Source organism: Thamnophis sirtalis, unplaced genomic scaffold, assembly GCF_051295495.1.
Source record: "Thamnophis sirtalis isolate CommonGarterSnake01/CBP01778 unplaced genomic scaffold, rThaSir2_p1.2 scaffold_18, whole genome shotgun sequence".
Lineage (NCBI taxonomy): Eukaryota > Metazoa > Chordata > Lepidosauria > Squamata > Natricidae > Thamnophis > Thamnophis sirtalis.
The window spans coordinates 2455897-2468982 of NW_028261398.1; the positions used below are offsets into that span (position 1 = coordinate 2455897).

Here is a 13086-nt window from a genome sequence, read left to right on the forward strand (position 1 = left end):
AGAGGAACAGCTGGAGCCTGTTCCCAGTGTGCGCATGTGCGCACCACTAACAGCCAGCTTCCAAACACTCCGATTAGATCAGCATCTAACAGTGATTCTGGCTCCCTCTTATGGCCAATTGAGGAAACAGCAACCAATCACATTTTACAGCATGATTTAAAGAAACAGGTGTAGCATTGTTACATGATTTATATATTGCCAACCCAACCATTAGATTATATTCCTAACATCCCTTGCTGGTGGGAGCCCCACTGGACAGCGGATGGGAGTGGGTAGTGGAGGGGCGCAGAGCAGCCGCCGTTCCAGGGCCCCCTTTTCACCTCTGGCTGTTCCTCCCGGCTCCTCCAGACCCGTAAGATCCTCTCGGCCTGCGAGAAGAACCCCAGCGACGCTCACCAGCTCAACTACGACATGCACAACCCCTTCGACATCTGTGCTGCCTCCTTCCGGCCCATCTACCGGGGCAAACCGGTGGAGAAGTGCCCGCTCAGCGGGGCCTGCTATTCGCCCGAGTTCCGCGGCCAGATCTGCAGAGTCACAACCGTGAGTTCTTTGCTTTTTTCTGTCATCTCTTTGGACACATCCCTCAGGGCTGGGCTTCCAAATTTGGGTGACTTTTAGGCCCGTGGATTTCATCTCCCAGAATTCCTCACCCAGGACGATACACAGAACTCCTAGGGCGAGGCTCCGCTAGCAGCGGTGGCTCTTCCGTCCCAAGGACCGGCCCAAAGATTTCCACTCCTCTCCTCTGCCTTCTGCACATCCGCATGTTAGGCACTGGGCCCAGCTGTTCCTCCTCTTCCTCATCAGCCACCTCCAGACCTGGGGGCTTTTCACTTTCTTCTCCCTTCCCCTCCTTCCTCTCTCTCTTCCTCCCCCTATCCCCCCCCCCAACGTTACGTGTTTGCGAAAGCTGTAAAAGGAGATTTTTTCTTTTCTTTTAACGATGCCTCCTTTGGTTGCAGGTGACGGAAATCGGCAAAGATGTCATCGGCTTGAGGATTAGCCCTCTGCAGTTCCGCTGAGACGGTCTTGGAGCCCCCAGCCCCTCATTCCCATGACTGGGCAGTTGTCCATTGTCCTCCCCTCTTCCGAGTGTTTTGCTTTTTCTATCATCTCCCTGTAGCATTTCGGGTACCTCCTGGGGGGTCAAGATATTGAGCCTGCTCCAGCATTTTTCCAGTTATAACCGTCTTCTCAATCTGGACAAACTTGGAAGATGCCCGGACTTCAACGCCCAGAATTCCAAAGTCAGCAGAGCATCTTCCAAGTTTGTCAGGATTGAGAAACATTTTAAGACCCCTGCTGGGCTTAAAGCAGAAAGACCACCGTCTCTAGGAAGAGGCCGAAAATTCAGGGGTGTCTCGTTTCGTATGAATGGACCCCAAACCCTCCTCCTCCTCCCACATTTTGTGATTTTTCTGCCCTGCCACCCTCCCGTCCTGCTTCATTTTTACGTTTCCTGACTCAATAAACACAAACTAGTTAAGGGGGAAAAAAGAGTAATGTATTTATTTGCTTCAAAGCAATTCCATCCGCGTGAAAAAGCCACACACATTCGGACAAGGTTTCTCCCTCCCACCCACCCCAATTGATCCACCCCACTTTCTTCCCCCAATGAGGTAAGGGTTTGACGACAAAGGTTCCTCCAGAAGCCGAGGATGGGATTGATTTTCATGCGGTTCTTCTCCACACCAACCACCAAGTGGGGGGGTGGCATAGCCCCCATGTCACTAGTGAAGAAGGTTCATGATGGGAGAGTGGAGATTTTTAGCGGAGGAATCCCCTGGCTTAACTCAGCACCGTTAACCTGTCCACTATGGAGGTGGGTATCATCAGAAGGAAGCTTGATGGCGCTTGTGGTACACAAAATATCAACCTGTGGGTTTGCCAATGAAGTGGGGCACGTTGACGCAACACATTCAACACCATTCACTCAACCTAGAAGAGCTTACATTGCCAGGCTGTCCTCGTTGTGTGTTGTGGCCTTGTGTGGTGGGGAACCCTCCATTCCATAGTGACCTTCAGGAGAACCTGACTGGGTTGAGGATGGGGGGGAAAGCTGCAGGACACGCAATTCCAGAGGGGCCCCAGTTGTGACCTCTGGATAACCCATGGGAGATGAGACCAGTCTCTTGTCAAAGCAGGTTAGATGGTCCTCTCTGCTACCCCCGAGAAGAAGGTGGCAACAAGACTGTCCGAATGGAGGGAGCCATCGTGGCGCCTCCTTCCCTCAATGAGAAGGGTCTCCGGTGGCGGGCACCGTCAAGTCGGGCTGGGGGTTGCCGTCCTCCACGGGCTGGTAGGGGGCTTTGCGGATGCATTCCACGAAGAGCAGGAAGGACATCAAGAACCAGAAGAAGAAGTTCACCCAAGCGGTGGCCTGAAGGGAGGGAAAAGAGGAGAGTTGGTGGGAAGAGAACGGAGAAGATCGGAGGAGACCATTGGAGGTCCACCACTTCCACTGAAGGACTCCGGTTCATTTAGCTTCCTTGAAGGTGGGTGAGCTCCACCCCAGGTCTCAGGCTTCAGGTGGCTTCCATACAGTCTCCTAAATGAGAAGGATGTTCTAGAACGTGGCTCTCCAACTTCTGCAACTTTAAGACTTGTGGACTTCAACTCCCAGAGTTCCTCAGCCAGCTTTGCTGGCTGAGGAACTCTGGGAGTTGAAGTCCACAAGTCTTAAAGTTGCCAAGGGTTGGAGAGCGATGTTCTAGAAAGGATGATGGGCTCTCAACTGCGGAGGGTCATGGGTGAACCCGTATTCCGATAAAGGAATACTGGCTAGGCAATCCAGGTAGTCCTTGACTTACGACCATAATTGAACCTAACATTTCTGCTGCTAAGTGAGACAAGTGAGTTTTCCCCACATTTTATGACTTCTTGCCACAGTTGTTAAGCCAATCACTGCAAGTGTGAAGTTAGTAGCACAGTTGTTAAGTGAATCAGGCTTCCCCACTGAGTTTGCTCGTCAGACGGTCGTAAAAGGGGGACCCCCGTTAGCCCGGGGGACACTGCAACCGTCATAAATGGGGCGTTGCAAGCATCTAAATTCTAACCATGTAACCATTGGGATTGGAACGAAGGTTGCGTGTCAAAGAATGGTCGTTTTTTTCAGTGCTGTTATAACTTTGAACGGTCACTAAAAGGATGGTTGTAAGTCAAGGACTGCCTTTAATACCCAAGACAGCAATGATCGCATTTTGGCATAAGGGCTGAGGATGAAGACGGAGGGAGGGAGATAGGGATGTGCTGCCCATCTTTCGTGAAGGGAGCTTAGACCTTAAAAATACATTAAAACCTCAAATAAAGAATTGAAATAAATTTGAGGAGTGGGGGTGGGTGGGGGTGGCGGAGAGGTGGGGCTCTCGCCTCACCATCAGGAGGCTGTGAGTTCCATCCTAGGTGGAGGCAGATATTTCTCTCTCTGGGCACAACGAGAATATATCGGCCGAACAAAACTCCGCATTGGCAACAGGGTAGAGCATTCGGCCAGTAAACACTGCTAGCTCCATTCAGTTGCCGCAAGCAATTATAGGGCCGTTAAAAGATGATGACGAATTGAAATAAATTTTAAAAACGAGTTAATTCTCAACTTACAACCACAATTGAGTTCAAAAATTTGCTAAATGAGACAGCGGTTCTGAGCTTCGCCTCTTTTACAACGTTTTTTGCCACCGTTGTTAAGTGAATCACTGCAGTGGTTAATTTAGCATGGTTCTTAAGTGAATCGGGCTTCCCCATTGACTCTGCTTGTCAGAAAGTCGCAAAAAGGGGATCACGAGACCCCGGGAGGCTGCAACGGTCGTAAGTACATGTCAGTTGCCAAGCACCTGAACTTTAATCATGTGACCACGGGGATGCTCTCCCTTAAGCCTCCTTGAGGGGGGGGGGGGAGTCCAAGGCCCACTGGGGGGGGGGCACGATCGGATCGGTTCTACTTTCCTTTTGTTATTGTCAGCTGCCTGGGACTCCTGGACAACAGGAGGGATAAAAATGGATTTTAAAAAATAAATTAAAAAATCGGATTTTTACATTTTAAATAGGACTTTTTTTTAAATAGGATTTTTTTTATTTAAATAGGTTTTTTATTTAAATAGGATTTTTTATTTAAATAGGATTTTTTCAATTAAATGGGATTTTTTATTTAAAAGGATTTTTTTAATTAAATAGGATTTTTTTATTTAAATAGGATTTTTTAAATTAAATAGGATTTTTTAATTAAATAGGATTTTTTATTTAAAAGGATTTTTTAAATTAAATAGGTTTTTTATTTAAAAGGATTTTTTAAATTAAATAGGATTTTTAATTTAAATAGGATTTTTTAAGAGCCCAGGTGGCGCAGTGGTTAGGGTGCAGTACTGCAGGCCACTTCAGCTGACTGCTATCTGCAGTTCAGCGGTTCAAATCTCACCGGCTCAATGTTGACTCAGCCTTCCATCCTTCCGAGGTGGGTGAAATGAGGACCCGGATTGTTGTTGGGGGCGATATGCTGACTCTGTAAACCGCTTAGAGAGGGCTGAGAGCCCTATGAAGCGGTATATAAGTCTAACTGCTACTATAAATTTAAATAGGATTTTTTAATTAAATAGGTTTTTTTTATTTAAATAGGATTTTTTATTTAAATAGGATTTTTAAAATTTAAATAGTTTTTTATTTAAATAGTTTTTTTATTTAAATAGTTTTTTTTATTTAAATAGAATTTTTAAAATTTAAATAGGATTTTTTTTTTTTTAATCAAATTTATTTTAACAAAATGCTTTTGGACTAAAGATCTATCCTAAGAGTAGTTTTCTATTTAAGATACATTAATATTTTTGTTTATTCAGCATGGAACGGAGCTGAGTTATGTAGCATGAGGCTGTATAATCGGCAATATTTATGCAACTCATTCAACGAATCCAACCTCTGCGAGCTAAATAGGAAACCTTCATTTTGTTTGCAAATAATCGTATTAAAGATTCTAACTACCAGCACGAATGAGTCCGTACATTGAAAGAACACTTGACATCGCAGACCCATCAGGGTGGCAGCGCCTGTTAGCGGGCATCCACTCACCTGCTGCCCGCCACGTCCCTCACCTGGTTGTGTCCCTGCCGCATCACCAGCCGTCCCATTAAAGTGAACTGTTGATTCGGTGAATCAACAGCTGGTCAGAAGGGGAGCCACTCTGGGACAGAGATGACGCTGACTTGATTTTCTTGGATGCACAGAAAGCGTTTGACAATGTGAATTGGCAATTTAAGTTGGCACAGTTACAGAAGATGGACTTTGGGGAGAGATTTGTTGAAACGATAAGGGCGAGTTGGCTTGGCTTAAATCGAGTTGATTTAAACCAAGCCTTTTTACTAGTGATTTAAATCAGGATTTAAATCGACTTGACTTCAATCAAATCCAGAGACAGGCAGCCTTTTAAATTTTCCAAAAAAAATATACCAGTTGGCATTTCGGATGTCCAGGCAAGACCTCTGTGCCCCCCCCCCCCTTGCAGGGAGGAACCAGGTACGGCTGCAAGGGGATGAATTGAGGAAGCTGCTCACCTGGGCAGCGTAGAGGTTGTCGTAGAACTTTCCGGGACGATAAGGCTTGACCCAGGGATGCTGCTGAGCCTCTTGGCAGCTGCAGGGAAAGAAATAAGGAGAGCAGGGAAGAACCAGCTCTTGAGGCTGAAGAATTACAACTGCTCTAACTCTCCTAACCACCCGAGGGCAGGAGAAGAAGTAATGAGTAGATAAAGCATTCGCTGGCTGGGGAATTCTGGGAGTTGAAATCCAGACATCTTCAAGTGGCCAAGGTTGAGAAACACTGTCCTAGACACTGAATTGTTTATACACGAATGCTGGCTGGGGAATTCTGGGAGTTGAAGTCCAGATATCTTCAAGTGGCCAAGGTTGAGAAACACTGTCCTAGACACTGAATTGTTTATACACGAATGCTGGCTGGGGAATTCTGGGAGTTGAAGTCCGGACATCTTCAAGTGGCCAAGGTTGAGAAACACTGTCCTAGACACTGAATTGTTTATACACGAATACTGGCTGGGGAATTCTGGGAGTTGAAGTCCCAGACATCTTCAAGTTGCCAAGGTTGAGAAACACTGAATTAGGGCCTCTTTTGGAAACCTGACACAAGGCCCTGGGTGAAGCCAGGAACTGGGTTTGTTTCCTACCCAGGGGGAGCATGTTGTGCGAATTCAGCCCGACAGCCCCTCCTCAGTCTTACCTGGCTGCCACTTTGGATCTCTGAATGGAGCTGCAGAAGACGTCCATGCCAACGCGGAGGACGCAGGCGGAGACCAGGAGGAAGAAGAGGAGGGTGGCCGAGACCACCAAGGAGGTCCTGATCCAGGCGTGGACCCTACAGGAGAGCAGGGGAAGCAGCGTCAGAAGGACCCCCGCCCCCCAGCGGCCCGGACCCCCCCCCCTCCTGGACCCTCACTCACAAGTGTCCATCGCCGTAGCACAAGCTGTAGAGGCCGCGGAGCAGGGAGACCAGGGTGAAGATGGCCGTCAGCCCCGAGACGGCGGAAATGAAGTAGCAGAGCGAGGCAGGGCTGGAGGTCAGGAGGTTCAGCGTCCCGTTGTAGCCCACCGACCCGTAGAGAATGCACTTGCTGCCAAAGCCCCACTGAGAAAGGGAGGGAGGGGGAAGCAGAGGGGTGAGGGGTCTGCTGGCCGAAAAAAGGGAGTCCTGGTGTTGTGGTGGAGGATGGGACCCACAACCCAACACCTGGTTGAAGGCTGCGAAAGGGAAGGTTGCTCCAGAGATTCATTTTTTTCTATTTTCCTTTTTCTTAATCCTGCTTTTGCTATTAATGAAACTCAAGAGTAGGGCGTCTCCCCATCACACCGTCCTCCTCCTCCTATTCTCCCCACCACAACAACCCTGTGAGGTGGACTGGGAGGGAGAGCTGGCCCAGAGTCACCCAGCCGGCTTTCATGATTAAGGGGGGACTAGAACTCCCAGCCTCCTGGTGATAGGCCCAAAGTCACCCAGTGGCTTTCACACCTGGGGGGGGGGCACTAGAACTCTCAGCCTCCTGGTGACAGGCCCAGAGTCACCCAGTGGCTTTCACACCTGGGGGGGGACTAGAACTCTCAGCCTCCTGGTGACAGGCCCAGAGTCACCCAGTGGCTTTCACACCTGGAGGGGGGACTAGAACTCCCAGCCTCCTGGTTATAGGCCCAGAGTCACCCAGCCGGCTTTCATGGCTAATGGGGGGGGGAGACTAGAACTCCCAGCCTCCTGGTTATAGGCCCAAAGTCACCCAGTGGCTTTCACGCCGCGGGGGGGGGGGGGGACTAGAACTCCCAGCCTCCTGGTGATAGGCCCAAAGTCACCCAGCCGGCTTTCATGCCTAAGGGGGGACTAGAACTCCCAGCCTCCTGGTGATAGGCCCAGAGTCACCCAGCCGGCTTTCATGGCTAGGGGGGGGGGACTAGAACTCCCAGCCTCCTGGTGATAGGCCCAAAGTCACCCAGTGGCTTTCATGCTTAAGGGGGGGGACTAGAACTCCCAGCCTCCTAGTGATAGGCCCAGAGTCACCCAGCCGGCTTTCATGGCTAAGGGGGGGACTAGAACTCCCAGCCTCCTGGTGATAGGCCCAGAGTCACCCAGTGGCTTTCATGCCTAAGGGGGGGGGGGGACTAGAACCCCCAGCCTCCTGGTGATAGGCCCAGAGTCACCCAGCCAGCTTTCATGGCTGGGGGGGGGGACTAGAACTCCCAGCCTCCTGAGGCCCAGAGTCACCCCCCCCGCACCCAAGCAGGAGACCCTCACAGCAAGGCTCCCCAAACTTGGCCACTTTGAGACTGGAGGACTACAACTCCCAGAATTCTCCAGCCAGCTTTGCTGGCTGGAGAATCTTGGGAGTTGAAGTCCTCCAGTCTCCAAGCGGCGAGGTTTGGGGCGCCCTGCCCTGCAGCCTCCCGCGGGCACAGCTGGCGGCTTACCTGGGCGAGGCCGAGGGCGGCGGCGCAGCCGAGGGCGGCGAGCAGGGCGGCGGCGTTGAGCGCCAACTCCAGCAGCAGCCAGCCGGACGGGCGCGGCATCTTCGCGCTGGGATCCCGCTGCGCGCCTGCCAGGAGCCGCGTTTGGCTCTCGCGACTTCCTGGGTTGCGAAGCCAGGCGTCCGGACTCCGCCTCCCCTGCGCGGAGATTGGCCGAAAGGGCTTCGCTGGGATTCGAACCTGGGAATAAGGAGGAATTCCTTGATTGTGGGAACAATCAACCCGTGGGACAGAAGTTGCCTTCGGAAGTTTTTGGAGCTTCATCCCTGGAGGCTTTCAAGAAGAGACTGGACTGTCCTCTGTCTGAAATGGAGTAGGGTCTCCTGCTTTGGGGGGGGGTTGGACTAGATGACCTCCAAGCTCCCTTCCAACTCTGCTGTTATTCTGTTATTCAGAAGTTTTTGGAGCTTCATCCCTGGAGGCTTTCAAGAAGAGACTGGGTTGCCCTCTGTCTGAAATGGTGGAGGGTCTCCTGCTTGGCTGCGGGGTTGGACTAGATGGCCTTTAAGGTCCTTTCCAACTCCATTATTCTATTATGCAGAAGTTGTGGGAGCTTCATCCCTGGAGGCTCTCAAGAAGAGACTGCACTGTATCTGTCTGAAGTGGAGTAGGGTCTCCTGCTTTGGGTGGGGTTGGACTAGATGACCTCCAAGCTCCCTTCCAACTCTGCTGTTATTCTGTTATTCAGAAGTTTTTGGAGCTTCATCCCTGGAAGCTTTCAAGAAGAGACTGGACTGCCCTCTGTCTGAAATGGTGCAGGGTCTCCTGCTTGGACTGAGAGGGGGGGTTGGACTATATGACCTTCCAATTTCTGTATAATATTCTATTGTACAGAAGTTGTGGGAGCTTCATCAAGCCTTCAAAAAGGCTGGACTGCCATCTGTCAGAAACTGTCTGTAGGGTCTCCTGCTTGGACTGAGAGGGGGGGTTGGACTAGATCAGTGTTTTTCAACCACTGTGCCGCGGCACACTAGTGTGCCGTGACATAGTGTAAGGTGTGCCGTGGGAGAATTACTTTATATATAGTCAATATAGGCACAGAGTTAAAAATTTTTAACATTTTCTAATGGTGGTGTGCCTCGTGATTTTTTTCATGAAAAAAGTGTGCCTTTGCACAAAAAAGGTTGAAAAATATTGGACTAGATGACCTCCAAGGTCCCTTCCAACTCTGCTGTTATTCTGTTATTATTCTGTTATTCAGAAGTTTTTGGAGCTTCATCCCTGGAAGCTCTCAAGAAGAGACTGGACTGCCCTCTGCCTGAAATGGAGTAGAGTCTCCTGCTTGGACTGAGGGGGGGTTGGACTACATGACCTTTAAGGTCCCTTCCAATTTCTGTATAATATTCTATTATACATAAGTTGTGGGAGCTTCATCAAGCCTTCAAAAAGGCTGGACTGCCATCTGTCAGAAATTGTTTGTAGGGTCTCCTGCTTGGGGGTGAGGGTGGGGGGGGTGGACTATTTGACCCTTCCAACTCTGTTAATCTGTTAAAAAAAAAGACCACCAGGATTTGGCAAACTACCTGGCTAGAACAAATGTGGGTTTGATAAAGTACCTTACTTGAACAAACCAGGGCTTGGCAAACTGTCTTGCTTAAATAAACCAGGGTTTGGCAAACTAACCTGCTTAAACAAACCAAGGTTTGACAATGTTACTTGAACAAGCTAGAGTTAAGCCAGGGAGACCCAGCCTGAGCCTATCCAAGGGGGGGGGGCAGTGTTAAACCCTGGGGAGACCATGCAACTTGTTGGAGTGGCAAAAGCTGCTTTTAGCCAGAGAAATCCCATTTCGTTGCCAAAAAAAGGCTTCGTTTCACCGACTTCTGTTTTTCTGACGTTTTTCCTTGGAACCGTCCTTGCCCTAAATTTCCCAGAAGGCTCCCGGAGAGATTTATCAGAGAACCCCAACCAGGCCAGGGGGGGGACTTCCCTTTTTCTCTTGCAGAGGAATTAGCTAGAAAGTAAGAGTAGGAAAGAGGGGAGGGATGGGAAGAAGAGGGGAAGGGTAAAGGGGAGAGAAGGGAAAGGAGAGGAGGAAGGAAGGAAGAAGAGAAGAAAGTGGGTAGGAAGGAGGGAGGGAAGCAAGGAGAGAAGAAAGGAGGGAAAGAGAGAAGAAAGGAGGGAAGGAAGGAGGGAATGTAGGAGAGAAGGAAGGGGGGAAGGAAGGAGGAAAGGAAGGGGGAAAGGAAGGAGAGAAGAAAGGAGGGAAGGAAGGAATGTAGGAGAGAAGGAAGGGGGGAAGGAAGGAGGAAAGGAAGGGGGAAAGGAAGGAGAGAAGAAAGGAGGGGAGGGAGGGAAGGAAGGAGAGAAGAAAGGGAAGGAAGGAGAGAAGGAGAGAAGAAAGGAGGGAAGGAAGGAATGTAGGAGAGAAGGAAGGGGGGAAGGAAGGAGGAAAGGAAGGGGGAAAGGAAGGAGAGAAGGAAGGAGGGAAGGAAGGAAGGGAAGGAGAGAAGAAAGGAGGGAGGGAAGGGGAAGGAGGGAGGGAAGGAAGGAGAGAAGAAACGAGGGAAGGAAAGAGGGAGGGAGGGAAGAAGAAGTAGGACCGTTGTAAGATAAGATGGATCTATGGGATGATAAGAAAGCAATTTTCAAGTATATTGTCAACTGTAGGGGAAAAAATGTTATAGATACATATTATTAATAACAGTTATGAGATCATATAATTGTGAATGTATATATGAAATTGATTAAAAAAAAGAAAGAAAGAAATTATGAATTAGTACTGAGGTCGGTCCAAGTAGCTATTCAGAAGTTAGTGGTTAGAAGCAATCGTAAAGCAAGATATGGAATTAAAACCAGAAATATTTTGTTGGCTATTTGAAAGGGAGTATAATATACATTTAATTTTACACATGTTAGCAGCTGCTGGAATTGTGTTTGCACAACAGTGGAAAAACAGAGAGATGTAAATGAATAAATATTACAATGTGCAGGAATAAATAAATTGACAATTAAAATTTTAAAAAAAAGAAAGTTTTGCATACTCACCGTAATTACCAACCTTATCATTTAGGACAGAAGAGATTTAGACCAATACAACCAACTTCGTTGTATTTAAGTACAATGACAATAAAGATTATATTTATACTTAAGAGCAAGAGGCTCTAATACTTTAGTAATGAACACATTGGCCATTTCTTTACTAGAAGTATTTTATTTTATTTATTGCTCCTTTAATCCCCATGGCTGGCTAATGACCAGGACTTAAGTTCTGCAAATGTGTATAAAAGCTGCTACAGCAATTTGTTCATTATGGAAGATCCAACAGAAACAGGACCAAAATTACTTGAGCAAATAGAAGAGCATGGAGAAGTAGCAGGACTGAAAATCAATAAGGACAGAACAAAAATCTTAGTGAAAGAACGAAACAGAAAAACAGAAAAAATGGGGAAATTAGATATTCAAATGGTGAAGAAAGTGAAATATTTGGGTATGCAGCCGACTTCGAGGTGTACAAACATTAAGGAAGAAAACTATTACAAATTAAGAAACCAAATGGAAATAGATGTAGAGAAATGGGAAAAAATTACAGCTATCATTAATGGGAAGAGTAGCGGTAATTAAGATGAACATATTACCAAGAATGCTATTTCTATTCCAAACCATACCAATAAAGCTTGAGAAAAAATTACTTTGAAATATTAAATAAAAATAATAACCTATATAGTTTATTATAATATAGTTTAATATAATAATATATAGTTTAATATAAACTATATATTGTTCCTTTAATCCCCATGGCTTGCTAATGACCATGACTTAGTTTTGCAAATGTGAATAAAAGCTGCTACAACAATTTGTGTAGTGGGGGGCTCTCAATTTGTGATTTAATCCGGAGAACACACCTCTCTGTTATGCATTTAATAAAGGTTGCAATTTATACAACATTTGTAGCACAGGGTTGAAATGTTGGGTCCTTGGTGCCCTCCAAGCTTGGTGGTTTTCTTGCAAATGTCTCATGGCCCAACTAGGTAACGTTATCAGTGCTAGAAGGGAGGGATTTGCAGAGGAAGAAAAGGAGGACTGGGAGTTCCTTGGTGCCTTCTGAGCTTGGCTATTCGCTTGCAGGCGTTTTATTACCCAACTAGGTAACATCATCAGTGTTGCAAGAAAGCATCTGCAAGAAAACCAAACGCCACACAGGTTGCAATTTCCCAGCTTGGGTGATGAATCGGGAAAATAAATCGGGAAAATTAAATTCATTTCACAAAACACCTCTGCAATTTCAATCTTTCTCAACCCTGCAACTTTGAAGATGGACTTTTTAAGAATTTTGCAACTTTTTAAGAATTCTGGGGAGTGGAAGTCCTTCCCCTGCCTGCCCCCCCCCCCCCCCAATCTTAGGTTACCAAGTTTGAGAAACGCCGAAGGAGATCTTGGGGACAGGCTAGAGAAGGGAGTGAAAATTGCAAAGGTATTTGCAGAAGAGAGAGATCTATCAGCTACCCCATCTGCATTTTAGCCCAGCAGGCAGTCTGGAATATATCCTAAAACTGGGTCTCTTAAATTCCCGGTTAGCAAGGCCATTTTAGCAGCATTTTCTGCAAACAGGCAAGACTGCAGTGGTTCCCAAACTTGGCAACTTTAAGACTTGTGGACTTCAACTCCCAGAATTCTCCAGCCAGCTCTGCAGAGCTGGCTGGAGAATTCTGGGAGTTGAACTCCACAAGTCTTAAAGTTGCCAAGTTTGGGAACCACTGGGCAAGAGTGACGGAAAAGGAGAAATCCACCTCCTTCCCCACCCCCCAAGCCTTTTTCTAGCACAAACAGGAAATTCAATTTCTCTTTATTTTTCTTTGCAAAACCGTAGTTCTGTGCTCATTGGAAGAAACCGTTTCCGTTTTACAACTGGGGGAGGAAGCATGTTCAAATGATTCATTTACTTTTAATGTACTTTCCAAACCGGATCGAGGATCGGCCCATCCCTCGTTCCTTCCTGCCCTCCCCCCCCCAAAAAAAAGGCAACACACAATTCTCAGAGTCATCAATTCCAGCTGATGTTGAAATCTTCCTCCAATATTGGGAATTGAAACCCAAGCATAAATTGCAGGGAATATTTTATTTCGTCTCTCCGCAGGAA

At 47.5% G+C, this 13086-nt stretch overlaps 2 protein-coding genes and 1 long non-coding RNA gene across 3 annotated transcripts in view; 2 read left to right on the top strand and 1 right to left on the bottom strand.

Moving 5' to 3' along the window:
• The window catches only part of COPA (coat protein complex I subunit alpha), a 68099-nt gene extending 67066 nt beyond the window's left edge, over positions 1-1033 (top strand). The window contains exons 32-33 of the mRNA XM_087703000.1: positions 349-543; positions 966-1033. Of these exons, the coding sequence (XP_087559126.1) occupies positions 349-543; positions 966-1025 (255 nt within the window). The 3' untranslated portion in view covers positions 1026-1033. The remainder of the gene's footprint in view (positions 1-348; positions 544-965) is intronic.
• Positions 1034-1048: 15 nt separating this feature from the next.
• On the top strand, positions 1049-1500 carry LOC148042344 (uncharacterized). Its single transcript, XR_015695221.1, has 2 exons — positions 1049-1182; positions 1280-1500. It is a non-coding gene; the product is annotated as an uncharacterized LOC148042344 (long non-coding RNA).
• Positions 1486-8102, bottom strand: TMEM179B (transmembrane protein 179B). The gene is made up of 5 exons (XM_087703001.1): positions 7950-8102; positions 6440-6624; positions 6220-6354; positions 5541-5619; positions 1486-2383 (listed from the first exon to the last, which is right to left on the bottom strand). Exons 1-5 carry the CDS (start codon positions 8046-8048, stop codon positions 2234-2236), a joined length of 648 nt encoding a protein of 215 aa, XP_087559127.1. The 5' UTR covers positions 8049-8102; the 3' UTR covers positions 1486-2233.
• Positions 8103-13086: the final 4984 nt, after the last annotated feature.